Source organism: Raphanus sativus, chromosome 4 (genome assembly GCF_000801105.2).
Source record: "Raphanus sativus cultivar WK10039 chromosome 4, ASM80110v3, whole genome shotgun sequence".
Classification (NCBI taxonomy): Eukaryota; Viridiplantae; Streptophyta; class Magnoliopsida; order Brassicales; family Brassicaceae; genus Raphanus; species Raphanus sativus.
In genome coordinates, this window is record NC_079514.1 from 27,345,868 (window position 1) to 27,371,235 (window position 25,368).

Consider the following 25,368-nt stretch of genomic DNA (forward strand, 5'->3'; position numbering starts at 1 on the left):
TAATTAAAGTTTAGTTTTGCCATTTGCTGGACTCTATATAATTTTTGTATCCTAGCACAAAGTTTACTATACATAACAAAAGAACATGTGACTTGACGAATACTTAAGGGTTTAAACATAATTAAAATTTAGTTTGCCATTTGCTGGACTCTATAAAATTTGTGTATCCTAGCACAAAGTTTATATTCATAACAAATATTACAGTAAAATTAGATTAGCAACAAAGCATAATTACATTACGAATGTTACATTTCACTTTAGACATGGTGAAATAATGTTTATATTGATGTTTAATTATTCGAGTAATGTAATTATTCTATAGTGGTGTTTATGTTCTAGGTGTCTTCTTCATTACTTTGTTGGTCAAGAGTTAAGAGTGATTGATTTTTTCTATATTGCCGATGATATCAATATGATCGGATATGACTAATTTTAATTTGATTTAGGTTTCATTTTTTTGTTAATGCTTCGTACAATCAAAAATATACACGACTTGTTTTTAGGTCAAAGTTAAAAGAGATGAACAATCATACGCTCTTATGAATATCATATAGTGTTAAGACCTTGCTTTAGATAATATCATATGATATTATATAGTTGGCATTGAAAGTTTCTAGCGACAAAAAAAAAATCAATTGGACCATCTATTTTTTCAATTTCAATGTAATCGTGACACGTATGATTAATTAACAATCTAATTGAATGACACATCAGCATGAGGCTTTTTATAATTACTACAAAATTGAGGTTATTATTTTTCAAATGTTCCTCAATTAATATATACTAGATCATGACCCGCGCGCCTGCGCGAGTTTATCTTTTGATTCACATATTTTATATATATGTTGTATATTATTTAAGATTTATAATATAAAAAAGTTAGAATGATCCGGAACCAAAAAAAATCGACCCGGACAAAAAAAACAAATACCTACTTAGATCCAAATGTTGAGAACTCGAAGAACTCATACCTGAAATGAACAGATTTATACCCGACCCAGTGAGTTAAATTTCAAACATAATATCTTTTGTTATATTTTTAATTCTTTTTTTGGATTGGTGAGATTTACTATTTATTCGGAAGATTTTTGGCTAACTTAATGGTATATATTTGTAGGTTTCTTTTTTTCTGAATAGGAAAAAAAAATTTGGGTCTTGATTAAATTTATCTTATATAGCAAACTGCTGCTATAAATAATTTTTATAAAAACTAATTTGTAACAGTAATATCATTTTTGTTATAAATTAAAATATCATGGTTTATAGGTTCAAAGTATAGAGTTAGTCGTCTTCATAGTATTGCTAGTATTGATAGATGCAAGTTAATGAATACAGATAATATATTGTATTATTAGTAATATGTCGTATAGTATTTTATGTTAGTAGATGTATTATTAATAATCTATCTTATAGTATAATATGCTAATAGATGTATCTATCTTATAGTAAAATATATGCAATATAAGGAAAGATGCGTAGTGGATATAATAATAAGGTAAGAAGTGAAAAACTATAGTAATGGTTGATATTAATTATTTATAAAAAGACATCTCTAATAATAAATAGATTAATATAACATTAATTACATAAGGTCCAACTTTAAAATCCACCTAGAAGAAGTTGTAATGTTTCTATTTTAATAAGATAGATGGGATAATGCATAAAATAGAATAAGGTAGAAAACTAGAGTTCAATACAAGCTTTGAAGAAGTCTTGGATCTTCTCTCCAAACTAATAAAAACTCTAAAACCGGATGCTGTGAACGAATGAAATAAATAAAGTGTGTATTGCCTAATACAATTGCAGAACACATAAATATTAGGTTAAAGTCGGTCAAGAGTTTTCTTATAATTGTGTGGATTTTTGGGCTTATGTTGGCGAGAAATCAAGTCGGACCTTTCGCACTTCGCTGTCGTTTGACGACAAGAGGTGTTTGTCGATCGATGATTGTCTTTCAATGTCGACTCTGATTCCTTGAACAGCAACAAGTTTCTTTTATCTTTAGCTCAAGAATGTTCCGTAATCACCGCATTGTTCTAAAACATACTTGAACCTATAAAGACTTTAAAAAAACTCGATAACATATATAGAAAATCTAAAGAAACTATATACCATAGCTAAAAGATGGTAAAATATATAGTATATCACTCCTCGTGCTGGCTCATCAAACTCTTCTGCTCCGATCAGTGCACTGGTTCTCGCTTGCCGATAAGTGGCACTTTGTTTTGCATAAGTTTTTACAACATCATTTATCCAATGGAGATTTGTTTTATAAGATATAAGTGAAAATATTGAAAACATTAGTTTTGAGAAATTTCTAAAGCAATAAAGAAAAGTTGTTCATATAATCTCAAGTGTTTCCATAGACTTTCACATACATGTATGATGTATGGAGGAGTCGTGAACTGAATGTATGCAATTTTTAACTTTGTTAAGAAAAGAAAAACCCAAGGGCTACAAATTTGTGTCGGCATTTTGTACGGAACTTATCAATTGCACTGTTTGTCGTCCAAAATTGAGCATGTTCCAGTTTTAGGGGACAATTTCTCAGCCTCTAATAGTCTGTTTTGTCTTTTTCGTTACACAGAAAACGTAGAATGCGTTGTTCAATAAAACCATCTTTCAATACAACATATAATACATTCACGTAATTGGGAGACAATCTCTCAGCCTCTAAGGTTGTGATAGGGGACAATCTATCAGCCTCTATTGTTGTGATTGGTAAATATCAAAGTAAATAAGAATAAATAAATTAGAGGCTGATAAATAAAATTTATTATCTTTATATACTATTCTATATTTTTCTTGATTGAAATGTAGTTAGGTGTACATGTAATAATATTTTTATTTAGAAAATATGTAATATTAAGTGATTTTTAATATGTGCGAATAAAATCTAAAATAAAATCTAAAATAAAAATGAGTCTACAAAAATAAATTTTATAAAACAGAAAACACATAGTCAAAAAGAAAACATAAAAGAAAACTTTGAGAACAAAGTTGACTGGTATCACTTGTTTAAAATTTCAATTGATATAAAATATATAAATTATAACTACACAATTAAAATAATATTATCTCGGTTTTTAATAAGTTTCATTTAAAGTTTTGTATATGAATTAATAAATTATTAAAACTTATTCTAATTTATTTAATAAAAATTAATTAATTTTCTTAGTTAATGAATTTAAAAAGAGAAATACTGAAAAAACTATTTAATATATGCATTAAAATGTAAAATTACAATTATAATAAATAAAAAAATTAAAATGATACTTAATAAAAATTAAGGTAGTATTAATTTTTTTAAAAATTGTCATTTTTTTACCTATAACAATGTTTTGAATGATTCACGAATTGTTTTTGGCATAAATAAAATAATGAACAGTATAATTCTTCATAGTTGTAATAACAATATATTTAACAATCACAAACATATATTTTTTCTGTAAAATTAGTTAACAAATAAAATAGAAAAATACTTTATATTGATTGAAGATTCAAATTCTACTTACCTTATACTCCATCTATTTCAGAATGTTACATATTTTAGATTTTTCACACATATTAATAAAAAATATTTAATCTCATTTATATATGTTTATTTTTTGCGATTATCTTTTCTCCATAATTTAAGCAAGTAAAAATACAATAAATGTAATTAAGTTTTTTAAAGCTTGCAATTAGTACATAAATAATTTTTTTTGAAATAGTTTTTTTTTGAATATGTAACTTTATAAAAAGGAAAGAGTATATAATATTACAAAGAGCGAGCAAAAAAGTTATCGAGATTAATTAATCTTGGGATTCTAGTTTCTCGCCAGGTAGACTAGTTAGGGATTGAACTGTTGCTCCACAAATCTCTATGCAAAGAAAAATAGTAATATGATACACTTTTTTAGTTAATGTAGCCCCATCCTAAAATAAAAATAAAAATAAAAATAAAAATAAAAATAAAAATGTAGCCCAATCTTCTTTCTAATCTTCGCCAGGTAGGCTAGTTACGGATCGAGCTGTTGCTCCACAAATCTCTATGCAAAGAAAATAATATGTTATGATTTTCTAGTTAATGTAGCCAAATCTTCTTTCTAATCTCCCATTTATAAACCCTTTCCCCGTTTCGTTTTTTGAAGTATAACGTTTGAGTTATTCAGATCGTAGCTATCACTTTTTTTTTGTTTCCTGCTTTTTTCATCAACCTACCTTCTTTTTCTAGGGTTTTTTGTTATTCAAAAATATTTTGATCAAATATAATTTTCTTCTTTGTTGTTGTTTGCATCTGACGATTATAATATGGTTGAACTCTTGTTTTTTCTCTCCTTTTTGGTGGAACTGCAAAGTAATTGCTATCAGATAAATCTTGAGAACGAACTAATGAAAAATGGAATGAGTTTTATTTCATTACTTTTTAAGAAACCAGTTTCATGGCTGTCTTTTATCGCCCCACCACTTCTTCACATCATAGGGCTTGATTTCTCGCAAATCATCCTTACCTCAGTTGCTGTGTTGTTCTTCTCATTTTTCTTCTACTCTTTCTTCTTCCCTCTCACAATCCAAAAACCAAACTCTATGAAAGACTCCAAGCTTCGAGCTAAGGATCTTAGTCTTGGTCAACAAGACACTTTACGGCACATTGAAATATCTACGAGCACTTATGATATTGTTAAAAATAAAGATGAAGAAGACGGAACAATTCCTGATGAGGAAAGCCTCATAGAGCTCTCCTTACCAAGCGGTCACTACGTTGGCCAGCACTTCAGTACTATGACTGGTCATCAAAATTTGGGGCGTATCCAACTATTAGCCGAGTCTGAAGACGATAATCTGATCGAAATCGATATTTCAATCGGATCCATCAAATGTTCCAGGTTTCAGATCAACGCCTAATACATAATCATTTTTTCTACAACTACGAAGGGACTAAAAGATTCGATGTAAAGTAATCATTCCGCAATTTTAGCACGTCACAAGTTCTCTGTATTTTTTTTTCTTTTATGAACTATGTAGTATTTATATCTGCGTTTTGAGAACTTGATATAAAAGTTGTATTTATTCATATACTAGGGTAGGATCCGTCTGTGCTACGCACGAAATATAATTAATGTATTATGTACAAAATTATAAAAATGTATCTTATTTTTAGTGTGTTCTATGAGTTTTTGCAGGAGTAATGTATTAAAATATTAAGGCTTTAATAATGTTGGTGTGTAAAGGTTATATGTCAGTTTATTTGTTAGTTTATTTTTAGATTTGAATCTTATTAAATTTAGCTGATTTCTTAGAAAATTTGATGTGAAGATAATATTCTAATTCTTTAACTTAAAAGATTAACTACTTTTAATTATATAAAAAGTTTGTACACGTCAAGTCGAACTTTATATTATTTGAACTAATATTGAAATGATCATAATTTATGTTATTATGATCAATACTTGTAGTGTATATAATAAATTTCGCAAATCTATTTGTTTTCTATGTTTGCTAATTTGCATATTAAGCTATGCGACTCTTCTTCTTTCTATATATAATAATATTTGAGATGTATGAATATGAATTGAATTCTGATAATTAGTTAAGCTTTTCTTATAATGTCTTTTTTTTACGTCAAAAGGCTATTCTATTACTCAAACTTGAAGTAGACTGGGTAGCCAAACCGGAATAGAACAACCAACAAAATGTAACTCTCTATGGAAAGATCTAGCAGTTTTAGCTAAAAAATCTGAAACTTGATTTCGCTCTCGTGGAACATAAGTGAGGCTGAACTCCGGGAAGCATATCTAAAGTGTCTCTATCTTCTCCAATTCCATCGCAAAACTTGGCCAGGCTTGAGGTTCCTTCATCATTGCAATCAGCTCTTTACAGTCTGTCCCAAAGTTTTGGCATGACGAATACTAAAGCATACTCTCCATCGCCGATCGCAGTGCTTCTACTTCCGAATGCAAGGCTGATTCACGTCGAGTGAGATTCTTTGTGTCCATAAGTTGAATTCTTTCTCTAGAGTCCATCCATGCCCATCCACATCCACTAAACTGAGCAGATAATATCCAGGATCCATCTAACAAGCATATATTTTCCAAGCTTATGACTTGGGGTTCCTCTGTATTGATTACATGTTCCAATGGATTCACCGCCTCATTTGCATCGAATCATGCTTGGCATTCACTTTCTGCATGTCTAACTAGCTCCAAAGGATCTCTGTCTATCCCTCTGAGAAGTTTATCATTTCTGGCCTTCCAGATGTACCATATTAGCCAGGGATATGGGTCTATGTCCAGTTCTGGCTGGATAATATTATTTTTTCTCTAGAACAGGCAATCCATATTCGCATAGATGCTCGGTAGTGGGAAGATATTTGGGTTTGTATAGCTGGTGGGCATTCAAAAATAGCGTGGGTTACAGACTCTTCTGGTTCTCCACATCGTGGACAATAATTATCAATACCTAGCCTTCCAGTTTTGCCCAATGTATCTCTCTTTTAGGTGGATTGGAGCTCCACCAGAACTGTGCAATGGCACTCGTTAGGTTTTCACATATCTCCAACGGGAGCAGGAAAGTAGACATAACGTATGTTAGCATGGCGAGCAAAATTGATTTAATCAGTACTTCCTTCCCGCCTTTTGAGAGCCATATACATGTCCATCCATTAACTCTATGCATCAAGTTATCCTTTAAGAATGCAAAAAGTTTGCACTTGGAGCCACTGATGTCTTCTGGGATACCTAAGTAAGTTCCCATTCCTCCTTCATTCTGTATTCCTAGTGCATCTTTGATCTCTTGTCTAGTATTTGCAGTAATCCTCTTACCAAAGAGTAAGGACGATATATCAAAGTTGATACATTGGCTTGAAGCTTTACCATAGATTCTGACTACTTTCATTACTTCTTTACATTCACGGGACTCCGCCTTTCAGAAGAAAATGCTATCATCAGCAAAGAAAAGGTGGGATACCGAGGGGCACGCGCGTGTAACGCGCATCCCTTTTATCTTCCATGGTTCTCTGCATGATTGAGAAGTCTAACGAGCGCTTCCGTGCATAGAATAAAAATGAAAGGAGACAAAGGATCTCCTTGGCGTAGGCCTTTTCCAGGAACAATATTTCCTCTTGGCTGTCCATTCATGAGTACCTTGTATTTCACCGATGTGATACATCGCATTATCCAGGTTATCCAGATTTCTGAGAAGCCCATCTTCCGCATGACAGCTTCGATAAACAACCATTCCATACTATCATATGCTTTACTCATGTCCGTCTTAATGGACATTCTCTTGTTGCGCCCGCTTGGTTTAGTTCTTAGTGGATGGAACATTTCCTGGGCGATCATAATGTTATCTGAAATCTGTCTTCCAGCAACAAAGGCTGACTGGGTTTCCGATATCAGTCCTGGTAGGACTTTCTTTAATCTCTGGCATAAGATCTTTGAGATTATCTTATAACTGACGTTGCACAGGCTAATGGGTCTGCACTGAGACATTTCATTAGGCTTTGTTGTCTTTGGAATGAGACAAATATTTGTATCATTCAATCCATTCGCCATAGTCCCATGTAAAAGGAAATTATTAACCATAAGAGTTAAATCCTCCTTTACTATATTCTAATATTTCTGATAGAAAAGCGCAGTCATCCCATCTGGCCCAAGAGCCTTTTCTAGATGCATAGAAAAAGTGCCTATTTGACCTCCCATTCAGATACCGGTGCTGTTAGATCATCATTCATTGTCCCAGTAATCGTCGTAGGAACATGGGCCAGCGCCTCTTCAATGTCCTCTGGATTAGATAATTCAAAGATCTGTCTAAAGTAGCTAGTAGCAATGGCCACTAATCCTTCTTCATCCTCAACTACATTGCCATTTGCATCGAGTAACTGGGTGATTTTATTCCTTGCTCTTCTTTGATTTGTTAAGGCGTGAAATGTTTTTGTATTTTTATCACCTTCTCTCAGACAAAACACACGACTCTTTTGTTTCCAGAACATTCCAATTGCCTTAAGAGTATCAGAGAGTTCTTTCAATGCTGCAACAATCTCTTCAGTTGTAGCATTATCGCCTGCGTACAAACCTTCCGCTTTTTCTTTGAGCTCCTCCACTAGCTTGGCCGAGTTAATGTTATGTCAAAGTAGTTTAAATTCTATTTATTATAATCTCAGTCTTTTACACTACAAAAAAATGGTTTTTATTAGCGGACGAAAAACGCTATCTGTCAATACGATAGCGGTTTATGAAGCTCTGTATCATCGCTGTGATAATAAGTCAAGCACTTTAGATAGCGTTTTTTTGCGCTGCTATCTTTTGTTCCGCTATGATAGCGTTTTTCTATCTGCAATTAAATATTATTTAATAGCATATAATTTTCATTTTTGTTTCTATTAAAAAAAATTAAAAACATAATTAAAATTTAAACTCATTTATATATTTAAATTTTTTTTATTAAATAAAATGATTTATAATTAAACTGGTTTACAATAAAAATATGATTTACAAATTAAAAGTATTAAACCAAATACTTTATCAGTATGCGCTAACCCTTTATCAGTATTCCAGATCTGTGAGCAAAAACAATTGATTTTATTAGAGAATAAAAAAATGAAAAGAAGATGAACACGAAAAAGATAGACCAAGGAGGAGGAGGCGAGGGGTCATGGTGATGGTGGCTTCCGAACTTGAGCAGAGGTTGTGAGGTTGAATCCATGAGACAGACGGCAAGTTTAATAGATCGTGGGATGATGATTGAATAGGTGATGAGAGAGGAGGATTGATGGGAGAAGATGATGAGAGAGGAGTGTTGGACCCAATTTCGGTCCATTAGGCTAATGGGCCTATTTCAAGAAAGCAGGCCGTGAAGGAGAGGCCCGCGAGAGGAGCTCGATGCGATGACGAAGTCAATGAAGAACACGGAGATCGCTGAGACGGTTATGGGAAGAGCGGAGTCGAGATTATAAAAGGAAAGAGAGATCAACATGTGAAGGACAGCGAAAACCCTAGAGAGAGAGAGCACATTATACACTTTTACCTTTCTTACTTTGTCTTAGATCCCGATCTTGATCGATCTCTTTTGTAATAGTCAATCTCTTTGTTATTCCTTGTAATTGACCTCTTAATCAATAAAAGTCCATTTTGTCAACTGAATTCCGATTACATCGTTGTGTTCTAAGGATATTGTTGCCTACATCTTTTGTCATTCCCCAGTTTACTTTACAAACACTACAAAATACTGAGTGTAGATTTTAGGTTATACATTTTGGCACCAACGGTGGAGAAGATAAACGAAAAACATTCTTGCTAAGAACCCGATCTAAGATTTCTAAGCGTGAACATGGATCCCAGCCGACAAGGACAAGGATTCAATAGCTCGAGATCAAAAAGATCCGCAACCTCCAAACATCCCGTACTCTTCGCTCCGTTTCCCGAGGTAGGAAGCGATCATCGACTAGGAAAGACGATCTCAAATAAAAGCGCGATAACCTTCTCTCCTTACGAGAATGTCGAACTCGATATGCCCCATGATGATGCTCTGATCATCACGATAGAACTCGCTGGCGTAGTTTTTTCAAAAGTCCTCACCGACTCCGGGTGCGTAGCCAACCTGCTATTGCACGACACCCTTGAGAAAATCAATCGACCCGACCTGGCGGTCAATAAATACGCCCCCCCCCCTTTACAGCTTCGGAGGTGGAAGCAGAGTACCCCTATTAGGGAATATAGCGATCATCATTAAACCATACGACCTCGAACATGAAACTGAATTTTCCGTGATGCCCGACCTCTCGCCTTTCGATGCCGTCTTAGGACGACCTTGGCTCCATCGAATGAGGGCGGTCCCCTCGATTTATCACCAGTGTGTAAAATTCATATCCCCAACCGGGGAAAAGACCATCTACGGAAACCAAAAGCAATCGCGATCTTGCTACATGGTAGAATACCGCAAGATATTTCCACAAGGACCGAACCAACCAGTGGTGCGAGATCCCTCAACAAGAGACCCCGAGAAGGATATCGCATGTACTGTTTCCTTAGATCCGCAGTAACCAGAGAAATGCGTTAGCATTGGACGCCATCTCCAACCAAAGATCAAGGACGACTTAATAATTTTCCTGAGAAATAATATTAATACATTCGCATGGTCTGCTGCTGATATGCCAGGCATCGACATCAGCGTCGCATCATGCGACCTAAATGTCGATCCCGCGACAAAAGGGTACGTAGGCAGCTCGACATCGAGCGCAACCCAAACAACCAAACAATCTCCTAACACAACATCGTTCCATCACAAGAACGCCAACAAAGCAAATTCCTGATCAGTTTCCGCTTCACTAAATATCTAGAAAGATACAAAACGCATGCTCAAGCAAAAAATATACAAACCCGTGATTAAATGTATCATCCATTAATCCGTTGAAAACATATAAAATTTTCTTCAACAACGACAAACACACACAAAGAAAAATAACAAAACAAAAAAAACAAAGCAAACAACAACAAGGTCTTTAAATAATAGAGAATATAAAAGACATCGAACGGGTTGACGTTGCTCAATTTACGGAGCGACCTTGATTGACCGAATCCCGGGAGACCTGATGGAGATCGAGACCCCTAAGGGAGTAATCCGACACCACAGCCAGGCCATAGTCGATCTCCACCGGGCGTCTACATGCCTTTAAGGCGCTCCAACTCCTCCTCGAGTTCGAAGCCGCCTTCCCCGTACTATGTTAAGACTCCGCGGCACTCTCTGCCTTCCTTCTCCGAAGAGTTTCTCTTGCCTTATCCAGGGCAGCATCGTAATCCTTGGCAATCAGCCGACAAGCAGCGCGTCGCTCCTTCGAGCCGCTTTCTCTCGACCCTCGGCCTCACGTTTGAACTTCTCCTTCAAAGAATCAAGGTCCCCCTCAAGTGCGACCTTCTCTGCTTCACTAGTCGTCAAATACACCTTCAAGTCTTCGACCTCCTTCACTCGCTGCTGCTCGCTTGCCTGCATGCACTCAACTTCGATCGCAACTGCTGAATCAAAGTAAGCTGGCCGTCGAGCTCTTCCCGACTCGGGAAATTTGCCAACAATTCCTCCATCAAAGCAGCATACTCGTTACTGGCCTCCATAGCCTGAGAATGAAGGAGATTAGAATGATTATCTCAGAATCTTAAAAACAAAAAACTATTTCACACGCCTTTACTTAGCATTCGCAACGGCCATTTGAACGTAAGCCTCACGACCTCGCATCTGTTCCAAAGGAGGGAGCTCGCACTTAAGAGTCCTTATTTTTCGCCAGATCAACGCGAGCTGCTCAGTGTTCTCGAGAATTGGAGCGTCGTTGTCATACGAGAACGCCATCGAAGAGCCGCCTTGACAATCCAGAGGAAGTTTTATCAGGTTAAACCGAGAAGTACCCTCGCCCGAATCTCGCTTCGCATAAGGAGGTTCCGAGCTCGATATGCTGAGTTCTCTCAAAAGGGCCTCCGCTATAGCCCGACGACGAATTCGTTGAGCTTCAGAAGCAGTTTCTCCGCCAGCACCCGACTCATATGGGGCTTGAAACTCCGATTGGTCCCCATGAACCGGAGCGACTATCGACACCGGCCTAGCCACAACGATCGGAGACTAGGCCTGAGAACTCGACCGGAGTACCCGTTTGTCCGGTTTTCTTCGAACTCGCTTCAAAGGTTCAGAGTCCGAAAGAGCATCAGAAGGCTCCGCAAGAGGCTCCGCCCTCTTTACCCCTGAAAAAAACAAGCTACAGCAACACATCAAGATCACGAAGCCATAAAATTAACAAATGAATAACTTACCTTTCCCTTTCCGATCTTTTTGAGGACGAACTGGTTCCGCGAGCAATATAGGAGCAGCGCGATTAAGGCCTGGAGGCAAAGCATAAGCAGCTCGAATCCGCTCCGGAGTGAAACTAGACCAATCACACTCACCCGGGCGAAACGCCGCGATTAACCCTTGCAACTTCGGGGTCATACTGGCACAGCCGAACAGCTCTGAGAGGAAACGAAGGTCAAAATACAACGAATAAATATACTAAAAGAAAATAAAGAAATCACTTACCAACTCTCTCGTTCCATTTCTTCGGGATCCAAGAAAAATCGAAGTCTCCGAACGTCGCCGGTTTGACCTTGAAGACAAAAAATTTGTCCATCCAAAAAACGTCTTTGTTAGGAACACCACTGATAACAGAACGACCTTCGCGCGGAGCAAGGAGTATTGTTCCCGAGAAACCGCTACTCTGCTTTATGGTATAAAGTTGCCTCATCTCCGCTAGACCAAATTCCAGACCTTCCTCTCTGGCTCGGAGGAATGTAGTCAAGACATAACGCCAGAAATTCGGACTAATCTGAGTAAACACCATCTCGAGTTCAACCAAAATCTCCAGGAGGAATGAAGGAATAGGAAATGACAAATGAGCATCGCAGAAGTGAGCCATGAAGGCTCTGTAGTCCCCGGCTTTACGTTCTCCGGGGTATCCCTATGGGGAAGCTCGACAATGGCAGCGTAAGGAACTCCCCAAAAAACTTGAATTATTTCGAGTTCGTCTCCGTTGAGCGGGCCGCGTTTACTTTTCGGTGCCATAAGATGCGAGCAGAGATAAAAAAAGTTGTAGAAAAGAGAAATCGAGATGGAGAAGAAGATGAATCCACTCCAAAAAAAACTTGCTAAACAAATAGGAAAAATATGACGGTTCCCGAGGAGGTTACCACAATTAAAACCGCTAACTATCAATATGAGCAGGGGCAAATGACCTGTCTCCACCAGGGAATTCTTCGAGTTTAAATGCTTGTCCACTATGCATCATCTCAACCAAATGAGTTACATGGTGATCTTCGACCTCCTCCAACCACATGTGTCGTTCAGCTTCAGGAATTAGTTCCAAGTGTACGGCTAACTATTGGAACAAAAACAATGGAATAATTAAACTTCCAAAATCTAAAAGCCTGGCGTTTTTTTAAAGGAAGAATGAGCTTACAACAGAATTGAGAATAAACTTACATTTGGATCTGCTTCGACGTCAAGAATTTCATGTACGGTGAGGATAGTAACTGTGTTCGCGCAATCTGTAGGGTCCTTCAAAAAAATTGCGGTTATGTGTGCTGGGGGAATTTTAGCCAACAGCCCAGGAAGAGCTTGAAAAGCAAGCAACTGGGGAGCTAGTGGAAAGCCATAGCAAGCAGTTGTCTGCTGAGATAAATGGACCCGCATTGCTTGCAGCGGATCTTTTACTAAGACCATGAGGGGAGGTAAAAACGCTGTAAGGTCGCCAAGTACGATGCTCTACCCCATTGATATGCCAAGAATGTATCAACTTCACCAGCAGCTCAACATATTTCGGGTTGAGTTTGAGGCTTTTGTTATTGCAACAGACAACCCCGTCCACCAAGGCTATGAGAGACAAACGAACTCGTTTCCAGGGAGCCAGAAACGGATTGCGCAGCATCTCAAGTACGTGAGCCACTGTAATGTCACCAAGTGTTGTATCAAATAGTTGGTTCCACATCGTAGAACCTGGAGCTTCATCAGTTTCAGAATCTTGAACATTGAATGCTCCGAAAAGCCAGTAACGGCGTGGAATTCATCAAGTGAGAAACGAAGAGGATGCGTACCGAAGGTAAACCGAGGTTCGAACCTACGATTAGTAACAAGCTGGCGGCACAGGAGGCAGCCAAGGAGCTTGGTAGAGTTGTGACATCTGGCGACAGGTAACTGACACAGCCTGCCAAACTGAGACTCCAGCAAAATGTCCATGTCCGGCGTACCCCGGAGGCAAGACGCTATAGCACCGATGAGGTTGGCCTTCGAGTAAATATTGAGACGCAAAGCAGTTGGGTAATAATTGACCGCAAAAGGTCTTGTAGGAAATCTCGACGACGAAGAACCGACCTCCCCACCTAGGACATGTACTGGCGAAGATCCCTCTGCGGTCGAATCTCTCGACGATCCATTTTTACCCTCGTCGGACTCAGAAACTACAAAACAGAATAATTATTTTCGAAGTAATAATCGAGGCGAGAATTAAAAAACAAAATGGAAAAATATAGCAAGTTGCAAGAATGCGTAAATATGACCATAAAAAGAAGTGTTTTTGGATCGAGTCCGACATGCAAAGAAGAGGCGGAGACAGAACCGCCCCTCGTCGGTCCACCGGAGTACATGAGAATCAAATAAATAAATCAGAAGACAAACCTGGGTACCGTTTCTGTTTCGTAGTGAGGGACTGTTTGGTGTTCTTCGCCGCAGATCTCGTCCGACGACGGGCCATCGTGTTAGGTTTCTTTGATTACTTAACCATATCGGCAGAAAATAAGTCGATTGGGAGCTCTGGCAGATGAAACAAAGCTAACAGGAGCTGAATTGGCGGCGAGAAAAGAACTCTGAAAGAACACTCGCTTCATTTAGGTTTTTAGAGTAACGAGATCGTCGGAAGAGAGAGAGAAAGAGAGAGAGAGTCGTTTAATTACCGCGGTGGTTAACCGGCAATTACAGGTCATGAGATGAAGTTAATGGTCGTCTCTATCGGAAATCGGGACAGTCTCTCACATGCAAGTCTCTGTTCCATTAGCGTTATTCATATGGTGGAGTAGGGTGCACATCGTATTCTTTGGAAGACTTGCGATGGGTCGAGAACACAGGTGACCCATCCAACAAATAAAAACTATGCCCGACCCAAAATCCAAATTAAAAACTTACCCGCGATCCACTTTGACGATTAATTCCTTTAAGAGTGTTTTTTTTGGAGGGTCGCACTAAGTTTATAATTGTTAAAATGGATCACCGTAAGTTTTTTTTTCTCTCGAAATGTTGTTCTATTACTCAAGCTTGAGGTGGTCTGGGGAAACAGACCGGAACAGAACAACCAATGTAGTACAGACTCCTATGAAAGGATCTCGCTATCTTAGCTAGTGAATCAGACATTACATTTTCAATGCGAGGAATAAAAGAAATCGTAAACTCATGGAATCTACTCTTCAACTTCATTAGTTCCTTCAGTTCCGTAGAAAAGCTCGGCCATGCTTCTGGATTTTTGATCATCGAGACGAGTTCCTTGCTGTCTGTTCCAAATGATTGGCATGATGAGTATTGTGGCATACATTCCATCGCCCATGATAAAGCTTCCAGTTCTGAATGTAGTGGTGATAATCTCCTATCTTGATTCCTAGCTCCCATTAGTTGAGTCTCACCGTCTGCAGTTTTCCATATCCAACCATAACCACTGAAGAGTGCGTCATGTTTCCAGGAACCATCACACAAACACATTTCTATGTTCGTCCGTATGAAAGGTTGTACTATTGTTGGATTATCATCTTTACGATTTGCTGCATACCAAGCATGGCATTCAGATTCTGCATGTCTGACAGTTTCTAAAGGATCCCTGCCAATTCTTCTAAAGAGTTTGTCATTCATTCCCTTCCAAATGTACCACAATATCCACGGATATGGATCCTTATCCAGTTCATGATCTTCTATATCATTTTTCTCCAGAATAAGTAATCCATATTCGAAAATTGGCTCTCACTCGGGAAGATTTCTGGCGGGGTCAAAGTCGTGGCGTGTGCCCATGTCTGAATTGAGGGAGGACATTCAAATAAAGCATGATTAATGGTCTCATCTTCTGCCCCACATCGAGGACAATGATTATCACACCGCATATGTGATAGTGCTCAAATTACCCAGTAGAGCTTACTCTCTCAAATAAGAGGTACAGCTGTAGTACTTAGGGATCGAATCACGAGGAGCTAGGGAACCAATTAAATAAAATCTACTAATCAATCCTAGGCAAGGTTGGTTTATATGAAAGAAATGAAAATAACAATTCCTAAATGAGTAAGGCAGTTGCTCTAACTAACAATATGAAGGGTTGTTTATAATCTCTATAAATGCCTTAATAAGTTTCTTGCATGATACTATAGATCTCAGCCGCTTAACATATGTGAATGAATCACTGGTTAAAATATCTAGATCTCTGGCCACACCTTTCGCATGATGACACAGAAAAAGAGTCGGTCGATATCCTTTTGAGATATCGAGCGATACACCTTTCGCGGCGCCGATCGATTTACCAGTAGGGTATCGATCGACGGCTTCTAGATCTGCCTAGGCGCGAACCGAATATGACCGCGAGGTCTCAAGGAGGAACTGTCGTTCTTCTCAACGGGAAACATGCATCGCTCAAATGGATAATTCAAGATAATCTAAGATCCTAGTGATCTATGTTCTAGTTAGCTACTCTAAAACAAGCATAGGGTACAATCCATTTGATGAGTATCACAACTTAGCAATTATAGCTTGGGGCTAATCCCTCAAACCTATTTAAACCCTAGATCTAACAAGTAGACTACTCAGATATAGCTAAGCAATTCATAACAATAGATAGATGAAAGAATTGCATAGATAGAATAAAGTAGAAATACAAAAGGAGATGAGAAATCTCTCCAATCTCTCTCAAACAAATAAAACTCTAGTCTCTCTCTCACACTCTCTGCTTTGGTTGTAAAAAGCTTCAAGCTTCAAAGGGTTTTCGTTTTGCATTTCCCGAAAATTACCTGTTGTTCTCAACTTTTCGTCAAAAGCACTTAGCAGGAGTATTTAAGCATTTCCATTAGGTTAAAAACTCGTCAGGGGCAATCTCGTAATTTGGTGAAGTCTTGGTGAAGTAGTCGGCTAAACCATTTCGTCCTCGATATCGATCGACAACACTAAATGTGTATCGATCGATTATAATCTTCTAGTACGCGGATCTTCTCAGCTACATCGATCGACAACTCAGGATGAATATCGATCGATTGTAATCGCAATGTTGACTTCCGACTTAGTCTTGAATGGTCAACTCGGGTGTATCATCTCTTGTACTCCAAAATGCTCCAAAAACATCACTTTCTCACAAAATGCTCCTGAACCTGAAAACATACCTAACAGGCTAGAAAACAGATTAAATATATAATAAAATACTAGTATACCATGGTTAAAAACGGGTGAAATCCATGGTATATCAACTCCCCCAGACTTACTCCTTTGCTTGTCCTCAAGCAAAAACAGTAGTCTTTGGAAAAGGTTTGGAAATAGCAGGACTCAAGGATTCAATATATTGAAGTCATCACTCTATGGGTTTGCAATTCATGTCTAAACATCCTAATCACAGAAGTTCATCATGCCTTATCCTAGCTTAGCAACTAAACTCATCTAGTCAACAACATAGCAATTCTCATCTGACATTCCCCTCTACTAACCTCATTTCTTAACATAAAATAAAGTGCAGGCTTTACCTTGGGAGTATCGATCAAAGAACACATGGATTCAACTCAAACAAGTATCTGAACACACATGTAGTCTTCTCTGATTCCTTTCTCCCCTCTTCTCTCTTCACTGAATCTCTTATTAGTTTCAATTTCAACAGGTTTCGATGCCACATAGGTCATATAGTCCATCTCATTGACATTTGCGTTGTAACTCATACATTTTTGACAAAGTGTAGCGAATATTGGGGTCGCAGGAATCACTGGAATCACTCCTACCCCTCGTTTCTACAATGTGTGATCATCCTTGAGATTTAGAATAATGGGGTCGCAGGAGACACTCCTATCCCTCTGCTTCTCAAGAAATCATTTCAATCTTTTATAACATAAACTTAGATCTCGAGATGCCGAAGAGAGCGAAGGAAGGGAACCAGAAACACACAGGCTTTTTTACCTTCCAGACTTGTAGGAGGATTCCGATCCAGTGATATCCAAGCCCCAAGACAAGCAAATAAGTCAGTATTAGTGTTGGAGGTCAGCTTTGGTTCCTTCAAACAATCTTAGCTAGTGAATATAGATAGCAAGTTGATCCACTTTAGCATCTTTAGTACTATCTGCAATCAGTAATCTAGAATGGTGCTAAAGAGTGGTTAGACAATCAAATATAAATCCATATAAATGTTCCTATTTAATACTTATGCGAAAATAATTTTGAAAACCAATTTAAATAAAAACCAAAATAAAAACACATATTAGTAAACTCTCCCCCCCAGACTTAAATTACACTGTCACAGTGTAACATCCGGTGGTGAGGTAAATAAAATAAAACATAATAAATATAACAAGTTAGAATGAATAAACCTGATCGACAAGATGTCGATCGATTCGTAGTGGTATACGTCGATCGTTAGTAATGGTCGTGTGGTGTCGAGCGATATGAATGGTGAATGTCGGTCGATGGAATTATCATTCTACTTGGATCCAATAAAAACTGCGAAATAAAGTCGAAAAAAATAAAAGCAAAAATTAAAATTAAAAAATAAAAATAAAATAAAGAAAAAGAAAACCTAATAGTGGGTTGCCTCCCACTCAGCGTTTGGTTATAGTCATTTAACTTGACTGTGGTAAGTGAGTGACTCATGGGGTGCAGTGAGGGTTTTTGTTCGCTGGTGGGCAAACACTTTCCTCATCTTTGGACTCAGCATCAGTGAAGCTTCTTGTGGCATCACCTGATCTTGTCCATCTAGGAGATATTTTTCCTAAATCGGCTTTGATGACTTGCAACCTTCTGACCAAATCTTCTGTGTCTAACTGATGCTGATAGAAGTGAAATCTAGAATGCTCAGGTAGATCTGCATGTTGGTCTTTGGCTTGCTGGTTCTGAATCTGTTGATCCTTATCTGCCAAAGCGGGGGTATCCATCGATGCTACAATAGGTATGTCGGTCGCTTCGCTGGGATCACTGTCGATCGACTCTGTGTCAGATTTGTCGATCGATTCTGAACGTTGGCCTTGGTACTCAAGATTGCTGTGCATAGTGCGTATCTCATTCTTCAAGAGACCAGTAGCTCTGCAAAGGTTGGTCACTCTTTCATTGAGAGTCTCCTCAATGCTATCACTTCTTTCTATGAGTCTCTCCTCCATAGAATTCATGGCTACGTACAGCTTATGTTTGATCTCATCAACTTCTGCTGTGGTGCAAGCTCTCTTCGCGGGTGGTGGTTCGGTGTCGATCGATGTTGGTCGAGGCCTGTCGATCGATGCTTCATTGCTATCACGTAGATCAATATAAGCCTTAATGATGCTCATATCTCTTTCTAGCTTGTCTAGCTGTCGTGAAAGCGTATCCAGGTATCGCATGATAGGCGAACTTAGAAGATCATGCTTCTCTTCGTACGATTTCATCCTATCTTCCAGTTCTGCGAAGCTCGTGTCGATCGACAACGAAGGATGTGTGTCGATCGATGGAAAAGTAGCATTCTGAGCTTGGTCATTCTGGCGAATTGTATCCAACTCTTTCTGTAGAAGATCGATCCTCTTGCTTAACCATTCAACATTGTTGATGAGAGGGCTGTAGACGTCTCCAATCCGTGTATTGATGTAAGCAACCTCCCATTCATCTTTCTTAGGTGATGAACGTTCTGGTCGGTCCATGGATGTAGTCTTGCCGATGTCGATCGATGGTACATGTACTCTGTCGGTCGATACTGGTGGCGTAGCCTCCTTCTCAAGCGTGGTCAATATGTTTCCAAGCTCCACTCTTATCTCAGCCATATCATTCTGGAAGTCTTTGTAACTGACATCCAAAGGCTGGAAAGTGTCTTCCACCAATGTGCGCATGTTTGCCTCAAGGTGCGCCTGAGCTCTCCATACATCAGTCACCATATCATCCACCTCCTCTCTTTTGTAGGGCATTGGTGGTGGTGTGTATGCAAGGTAGGGGCGTGTGTGTGTTGGAAGTTGTAAGCAACCTTTGTGAAAAAGGGATGCTTTATCCAAAAGTCTCTTTACTTGCTCCTTGGTAACATGGATGATCTCACCATCAACTCCTCTAGCATAGCCAAACTCGTCTCTATAGACACCATATTCATCCTTAGCTTCCCACTTGAATCTCCTGGATCCATCGGTATTGAAGGCCCGTCGTCCAAACTCCAGTCGTCTGTCGGGCGATCGGACTCTTGGTCTGTCTATCGATCCTGGATATCCGCCGTCGATCGACGGTGTTGAAACGATGTCGATCGATTGTGAATGTCGAGGTTGACCGAAGGGTTGAGGAACTGAATCCTCCCTTGTGTTGGTGTTGTGGTTGTCCTGGACGTGTTGTAGGATGTTTGGATGGCTACGTTGCTGTGTGAACAGGTTTTCTGGTCCATTGGCAACTTGGAGGATGTCTGCTATGTCCTCTCTGGTTATGTGCAGAACTCTTCCATCCATAGCTCTTGCATAGCCATATGTGTCCCTGAAAATTCCAAATTCATCAGGTGTTAGTGAAACGTTCCTGATATCATAAGGTTCATGTGATCTCGGTTGGGCTCTGTTGATGGTGTTGATCGATGGGTGTGTGTTGGTGGCGGTCGATGGTGCACGTCTAGCTGCACGGTTGGATCGATTGATCATGTTATTGCAATCTTCCATTGATGAATCTCTGAATGCTGGAAGCTGCTGGGTAGAAGGTGAAAAGTTTTGAATTTTCGTGGCTTGAGTTGTCAACCTTTTATACCCATGTGTTGCCCTAATCGGTGAAATTCCGATTTTGTCCTTTAAGTCGTCCGTGTTATTATCGATCGATATTATACTGGCAATGTCGATCGATGGACGATGTCGTTTTGCTGGATGAAGTAGATAATCGATCGATGGTGGGCGTTTGATTTCGGTCGATTGTGGTGCAAATCTGTCATTCTCCAAGTAGATTTCCCAAGCTCTCTCTTCCCAATAGTTTTCATCATATTCTTCACTATGGTCTCCACTGTGGGAAGAGGTGGCTATGTCTACTGCAAAACTCTCATGAAATCCGCTATCTGCCCAACTCCTTATTGAGTAATCAACTTCCTTTCGGTTGGGTGGGATGGCGAAATTCGGGTAGCAATGATCTGGTAGATCGAGTTCATCATCCGGTGGGTCTCTGTCGATCGATGATCCATTGTTGTTGTCGATCTCCTCTGACTTGAATGTGTCGATCGATGACGTCAAAGTACTGTCGATCGATCCCGAGTACTCTGTCTCGTACTCAACTTCACAATGACAAACTGCGATGATACCAGTATCATCTTCCTTTACCACTAATTTGGCTGGTGGTTTGTCAAGCTTGACAGGGTCGTAGTGGATATCTAGATCTATCATAGTCAAGCACATCCTGCTATCAGTGGTGAAAGAAGTGAAACCTCCAAAGACAATGAAGTAAGCTTATTAATAAACTTTTATGAGTTGAAAAGTCTTTTCAAGTGTTAGGTAAATCTCTTTTGTAACTTTTCTTATCAAAACAGAAGGATGAAGAAGTAAATGAAGATGCATCCAAAGAGCCCGAGAAAGTTGCTGACAGTGGTGAAGAAAGTGAAACCTCCAAAGACAATGAAGTAAGCTTATTAATAAACTTTTATGAGTTGAAAAGTCTTTTCAAGTGTTAAGTAAATCTCTTTTGTAACTTTTCTTATCAAAACAGAAGGATGAAGAAGTAAATGAAGATGCATCCAAAGAGCCCGAGCAAGTTGCTGACAGTGGTGAAGAAAGTGAAACCTCCAAAGACGATGAAGTAAGCTTATTAATAAACTTTTATGACTTGAAAAATCTTTTCAAGTGTTAAGTAAATCTCTTTTATAACTTTTCTTATCAAAACAGAAGGATGAAGAAGTAAATGAAGATACATCCAAAGAGCCCGAGCAAGTTATAGAGAAGAAGCAAGGAAAAAGAAAGAAGGTACGAAATATTTAAAATCTGTTTACAAAGGTTTATAAAATTATCTAAAGACACTAAAAATTCTTTTTTAAAAAAATAGGATCGGATGGAAGAGGTTGAAGAAGTAAATGAAGATACAACCAACATTTGCAAGGAAGTTAAGAATAAGAAACCAAGAAAAGAGAAAAAGGTAACAACTTTTATAAGATCTATTTACAATGTGGTTCAGAATGAATGTGTTTTGGGTTACTGCTTTTTGTTAAATAGAGGAACACCGATGAGGAACCTATCGACGATGCTAGCACCTCCAAATCCAAAAAACAAAAGATACAACCTACGGATGTTTCTGCTGATGATGTTATAGAAGGTGTATTGGAAGATCTCACCCTCAAGGTGTGAACAATAAGACAGCAACAAAGTAGATTAACTTACCAATACACATAACAAATTAGAATTTGATAAACATGTTATTGTTTTTTCTTGGAAATAGGAACAAGAAGAAGAAGAACAAGTTGATGATGAAGCCCAGAAGCCGGTGCAAGTTGAACAGAAGAAACGAGGAAGACCAGCAGGAAAAAGGTAAATAAATCTCTTTATAACGTCTTATAAAATAGCTTTCCAATGAAGTTTTTGTTTATATCTTTTTTCTTTTGTAATAGGGCAAAACAAATGAGGAGAAAAAACAGCAAGTGGAAGCAGATGATGAAGCCCAGAAGCCGGTGCAAGTTAAACAGAAGAAACGAGGAAGACCAGCAGGAATAAGGGTAAAATAACTCTCTTTATAACGTCTTATAAAATAGCTTTCCAATGAAGTTTTTGTTTATATCTTTTTTCTTTTGTAATAGGGCAAAACAAATGAGGAGAAAAAACAGCAAGTGGAAGCAGATGATGAAGCCCAGAAGCCGGTGCAAGTTAAACAGAAGAAACGAGGAAGACCAGCAGGAATAAGGGTAAAATAACTCTCTTTATAACGTCTTATAAAATAACTTTGCAATGAAGTTTTTGTTTATAGCTTTTTTCTTTTGAAATAGGGCAAAACAAATGAGGAGAAAAAACAACAAGTGGAAGCAGATGATGAAGCCGAGAAGCCGGAGAAAGGTGAAAAGAATAATAAACCAGGAAGACCAGCAGGAACAAAGGTAAAATAAATCTCTTTATAACGTCTTATAAAATGTTCTTTTGAGTTTCATTGGCTACTTCCAAAAATCATTATTGATTTCTCTTATTTTTTGTTTATAAAGAGAGCTGTTGCAGGCACCTCCATCTCGGAAAAACAAAAGACACAAGCTGGGAAAGATTCCATGGTGAATTTGAAGAAATGAAGCTCGTTCAGTTTTTAGTGCTATCTTTTGTTCCCTTTTGAAATAGTGTTATCTTTTTTAATGTCTTTGCTGAAAGAACATCTTCTGGTTTGTACTTCTTAGAAGATCTATATTCACATTGGTTAGCTGAGCCAATGACATCAAGTATCTTAGAAACATATAAATTCTGCAATAAATTTCAACTCTAAAATTTATAAGGGTCTTATAAAAAATAGTTGATTAACATGACCACACAATTTTTTAGTAACGTAAAACTTTTAGAAACACTTATAAATTCTGTAAAGCATACTATAAAATGATGAAAGTAATAATAAAAGGTTCAGAAGATATGAGATTCAAATTGTTATAACATCATATAAAATAATCAAATGAAGACAAGTTTTGATAAAAGACTCTTGTTATCCAATTGGCTCAACACATGTACTCTTGTTGTGTCCTTGCTGCCCACATCTGTGCATTTGTAACCTTTGGGTGTTGATTGGGATTTGGAACGGTATTTTCCATTACTCCCACGAACTTGGAATTCTTTTTTTCTTCCTTCTGCCACTAGGAAAGCGAGTAGATGGAGGGCGACAAACAAATTTTGCTACATCTGAGGGAATATCCCAATATGCTTTATCACCAACACGATATATAATTTCTGAATATGCTTGCTTATACCTAATTAGCTCAAAGATACAACCAAGAAGGAAAAAATGTAAAACAAGTGTTAAAGAATAGTGTTTATAAAACACTATAAATCCGGTAACCTTTATAAACATTTATAAACATGACTGAGAGAACGCACCTTTCATTGGAGAAAAAATCATCGACATAATCATTTTCATGTTTATTTCCAGCTTTTGCAGCGGTAATAGCATGAGCACAAGGAAACTTCTCGACATCAAACACCAAGCATGAACAATGCATGTTTTGAAAATTCACCACTTGATCTCTTGTATCTCCCTTAACCTCATACTCTAAATCATTGATTTTGGAAACCTCAAGCCAGCGAGACTTAAGATTATATAACTCCTTCATCTTTTCCCCTACTTTGAATGTGGAGAGGTGGATATGACGAGTTCCTTCCTCACGACGTTCAGTGAACCACCTCGTCATGATCATCCTAATAGTGTCAAAAAGACAAACTATTGGATACTCACGACTCTCTTTCAGCAAAGAGTTAATTGATTCCGCCAAGTTTGATGTCATCATGTTGTAGCGATTGGCAAGAGAATAAGCTCGCGACCACTTTTTGAAGTCCGCTTTACGAAGATACTCAGCTACTTCAGGGTCTGACGCCTCAATTTCATCAAACAAATAATGGAAATCTCCCTTGGTGTAAGCATACGCAGCCTCAACAATCAATGGGATAAGTGTTGTACTCTTAAACTTGTCCAGGACATTCTTTTCAAAATGGAAGATGCAAATACCATGGTGAGCAAGAGGATAATGTTGTAAGAGAGCTTTTTCAATAGAGGCTGCACGATCAGAGATAAAAACCAGATCCTCCTCGTCAGGAATGATGGTTTTCATACACGTCATAAACCAACTCCATGAGGCCTCATTCTCAGAATCAACTATAGCAAAAGCTATAGGATACAAGTGAAAATTACCATCTTGTGTTGTCGCAGCAAGTAGAGTTCCTTTATACTTTGATTTCAGATGTGCACCATCAATAGAAAGTACCTTCCTCATCAGCTTAAACCCTCTGATAGTTGGACCAAACGACAAAAATGCATATTTGAATTTCCCCACAGAATCAACTTCAATAAAAGTCACTGAACCTGGATTCTTCTCTTTAAACATGTGAAACCAGCTGGGCAAAGCTTCAAAACTGTCATCAGGAGTACCCCTAGCCAGATCTTGGGCATGCTCTTGACACCTTCAAGCCTTTGAATATGAAATCACAACACCATGATCATCTCTAGCTTTGTCTATGATCTGTTTAGGCTTCAACCCAATCTTTCCTCCTTTATAACCATTGCTGATCATACTTCCCAACATTTTTGCAGTAGCTTGCCGATGGTTAACACGTCTCAGAGAAGTGTCACATGTATGCTTAGAAACATAATGGCGCACAACAAAACTCTCAGATTCTTTAACTGATTTCGCACGAAAATCCCAACTGCATTTTTCATTCACACACTTAAGAATATAACGTTGTTTGTCTGAATACTGTGTGGAGAACTCAAAGCCTTGACTAGCAGCATGCAGCTTCAAATTTGTACTCATTTCCTTTTTATCCTTGAAAAACTTCCCGCAGAACAAATCATTATCATCATCGCGTTGATTTGCAAAACAAATTGGTGACAAGATTTCCGAATGAGAATGTGAATCCTCTCTCATGCTTTCTCTACCACGTCTACTAGAAAAAGATGACAATTTTGACTTTTCAGATCCATATACATCAGGTCCCATTGAGTGCAATCCTCTATAAAACAAAAACAATTAGAAAAACA

At 38.1% G+C, this 25,368-nt stretch overlaps 3 protein-coding genes and 1 long non-coding RNA gene across 4 annotated transcripts; 2 read left to right on the top strand and 2 right to left on the bottom strand.

Annotated features, from left to right (window-relative positions):
- The first annotated feature begins 4,293 nt into the window (after window positions 1-4,293).
- Window positions 4,294-4,915, top strand: LOC108829460 (uncharacterized). The gene has a single exon (XM_018603112.2). It carries the CDS (start codon window positions 4,294-4,296, stop codon window positions 4,885-4,887), a length of 594 nt encoding a protein of 197 aa, XP_018458614.1. The 3' UTR covers window positions 4,888-4,915.
- A 5,870-nt stretch (window positions 4,916-10,785) lies between these two features.
- Window positions 10,786-12,412, bottom strand: LOC130511253 (uncharacterized). The gene is made up of 6 exons (XM_057008162.1): window positions 12,037-12,412; window positions 11,775-11,969; window positions 11,614-11,705; window positions 11,188-11,523; window positions 11,043-11,090; window positions 10,786-10,962 (listed from the first exon to the last, which is right to left on the bottom strand). The coding sequence occupies exons 1-6, from the start codon at window positions 12,410-12,412 to the stop codon at window positions 10,786-10,788; spliced, it is 1,224 nt and encodes a 407-aa protein (XP_056864142.1).
- An 8,951-nt stretch (window positions 12,413-21,363) lies between these two features.
- LOC130510999 (uncharacterized) lies at window positions 21,364-22,186 on the top strand. The gene is made up of 3 exons (XR_008944782.1): window positions 21,364-21,462; window positions 21,549-21,998; window positions 22,096-22,186. It is a non-coding gene; the product is annotated as an uncharacterized LOC130510999 (long non-coding RNA).
- Window positions 22,187-23,430: 1,244 nt separating this feature from the next.
- LOC130511254 (uncharacterized) lies at window positions 23,431-24,715 on the bottom strand. The gene is made up of 2 exons (XM_057008163.1): window positions 23,715-24,715; window positions 23,431-23,587 (listed from the first exon to the last, which is right to left on the bottom strand). Exons 1-2 carry the CDS (start codon window positions 24,713-24,715, stop codon window positions 23,431-23,433), a joined length of 1,158 nt encoding a protein of 385 aa, XP_056864143.1.
- Between the last annotated feature and the right edge of the window lie 653 nt (window positions 24,716-25,368).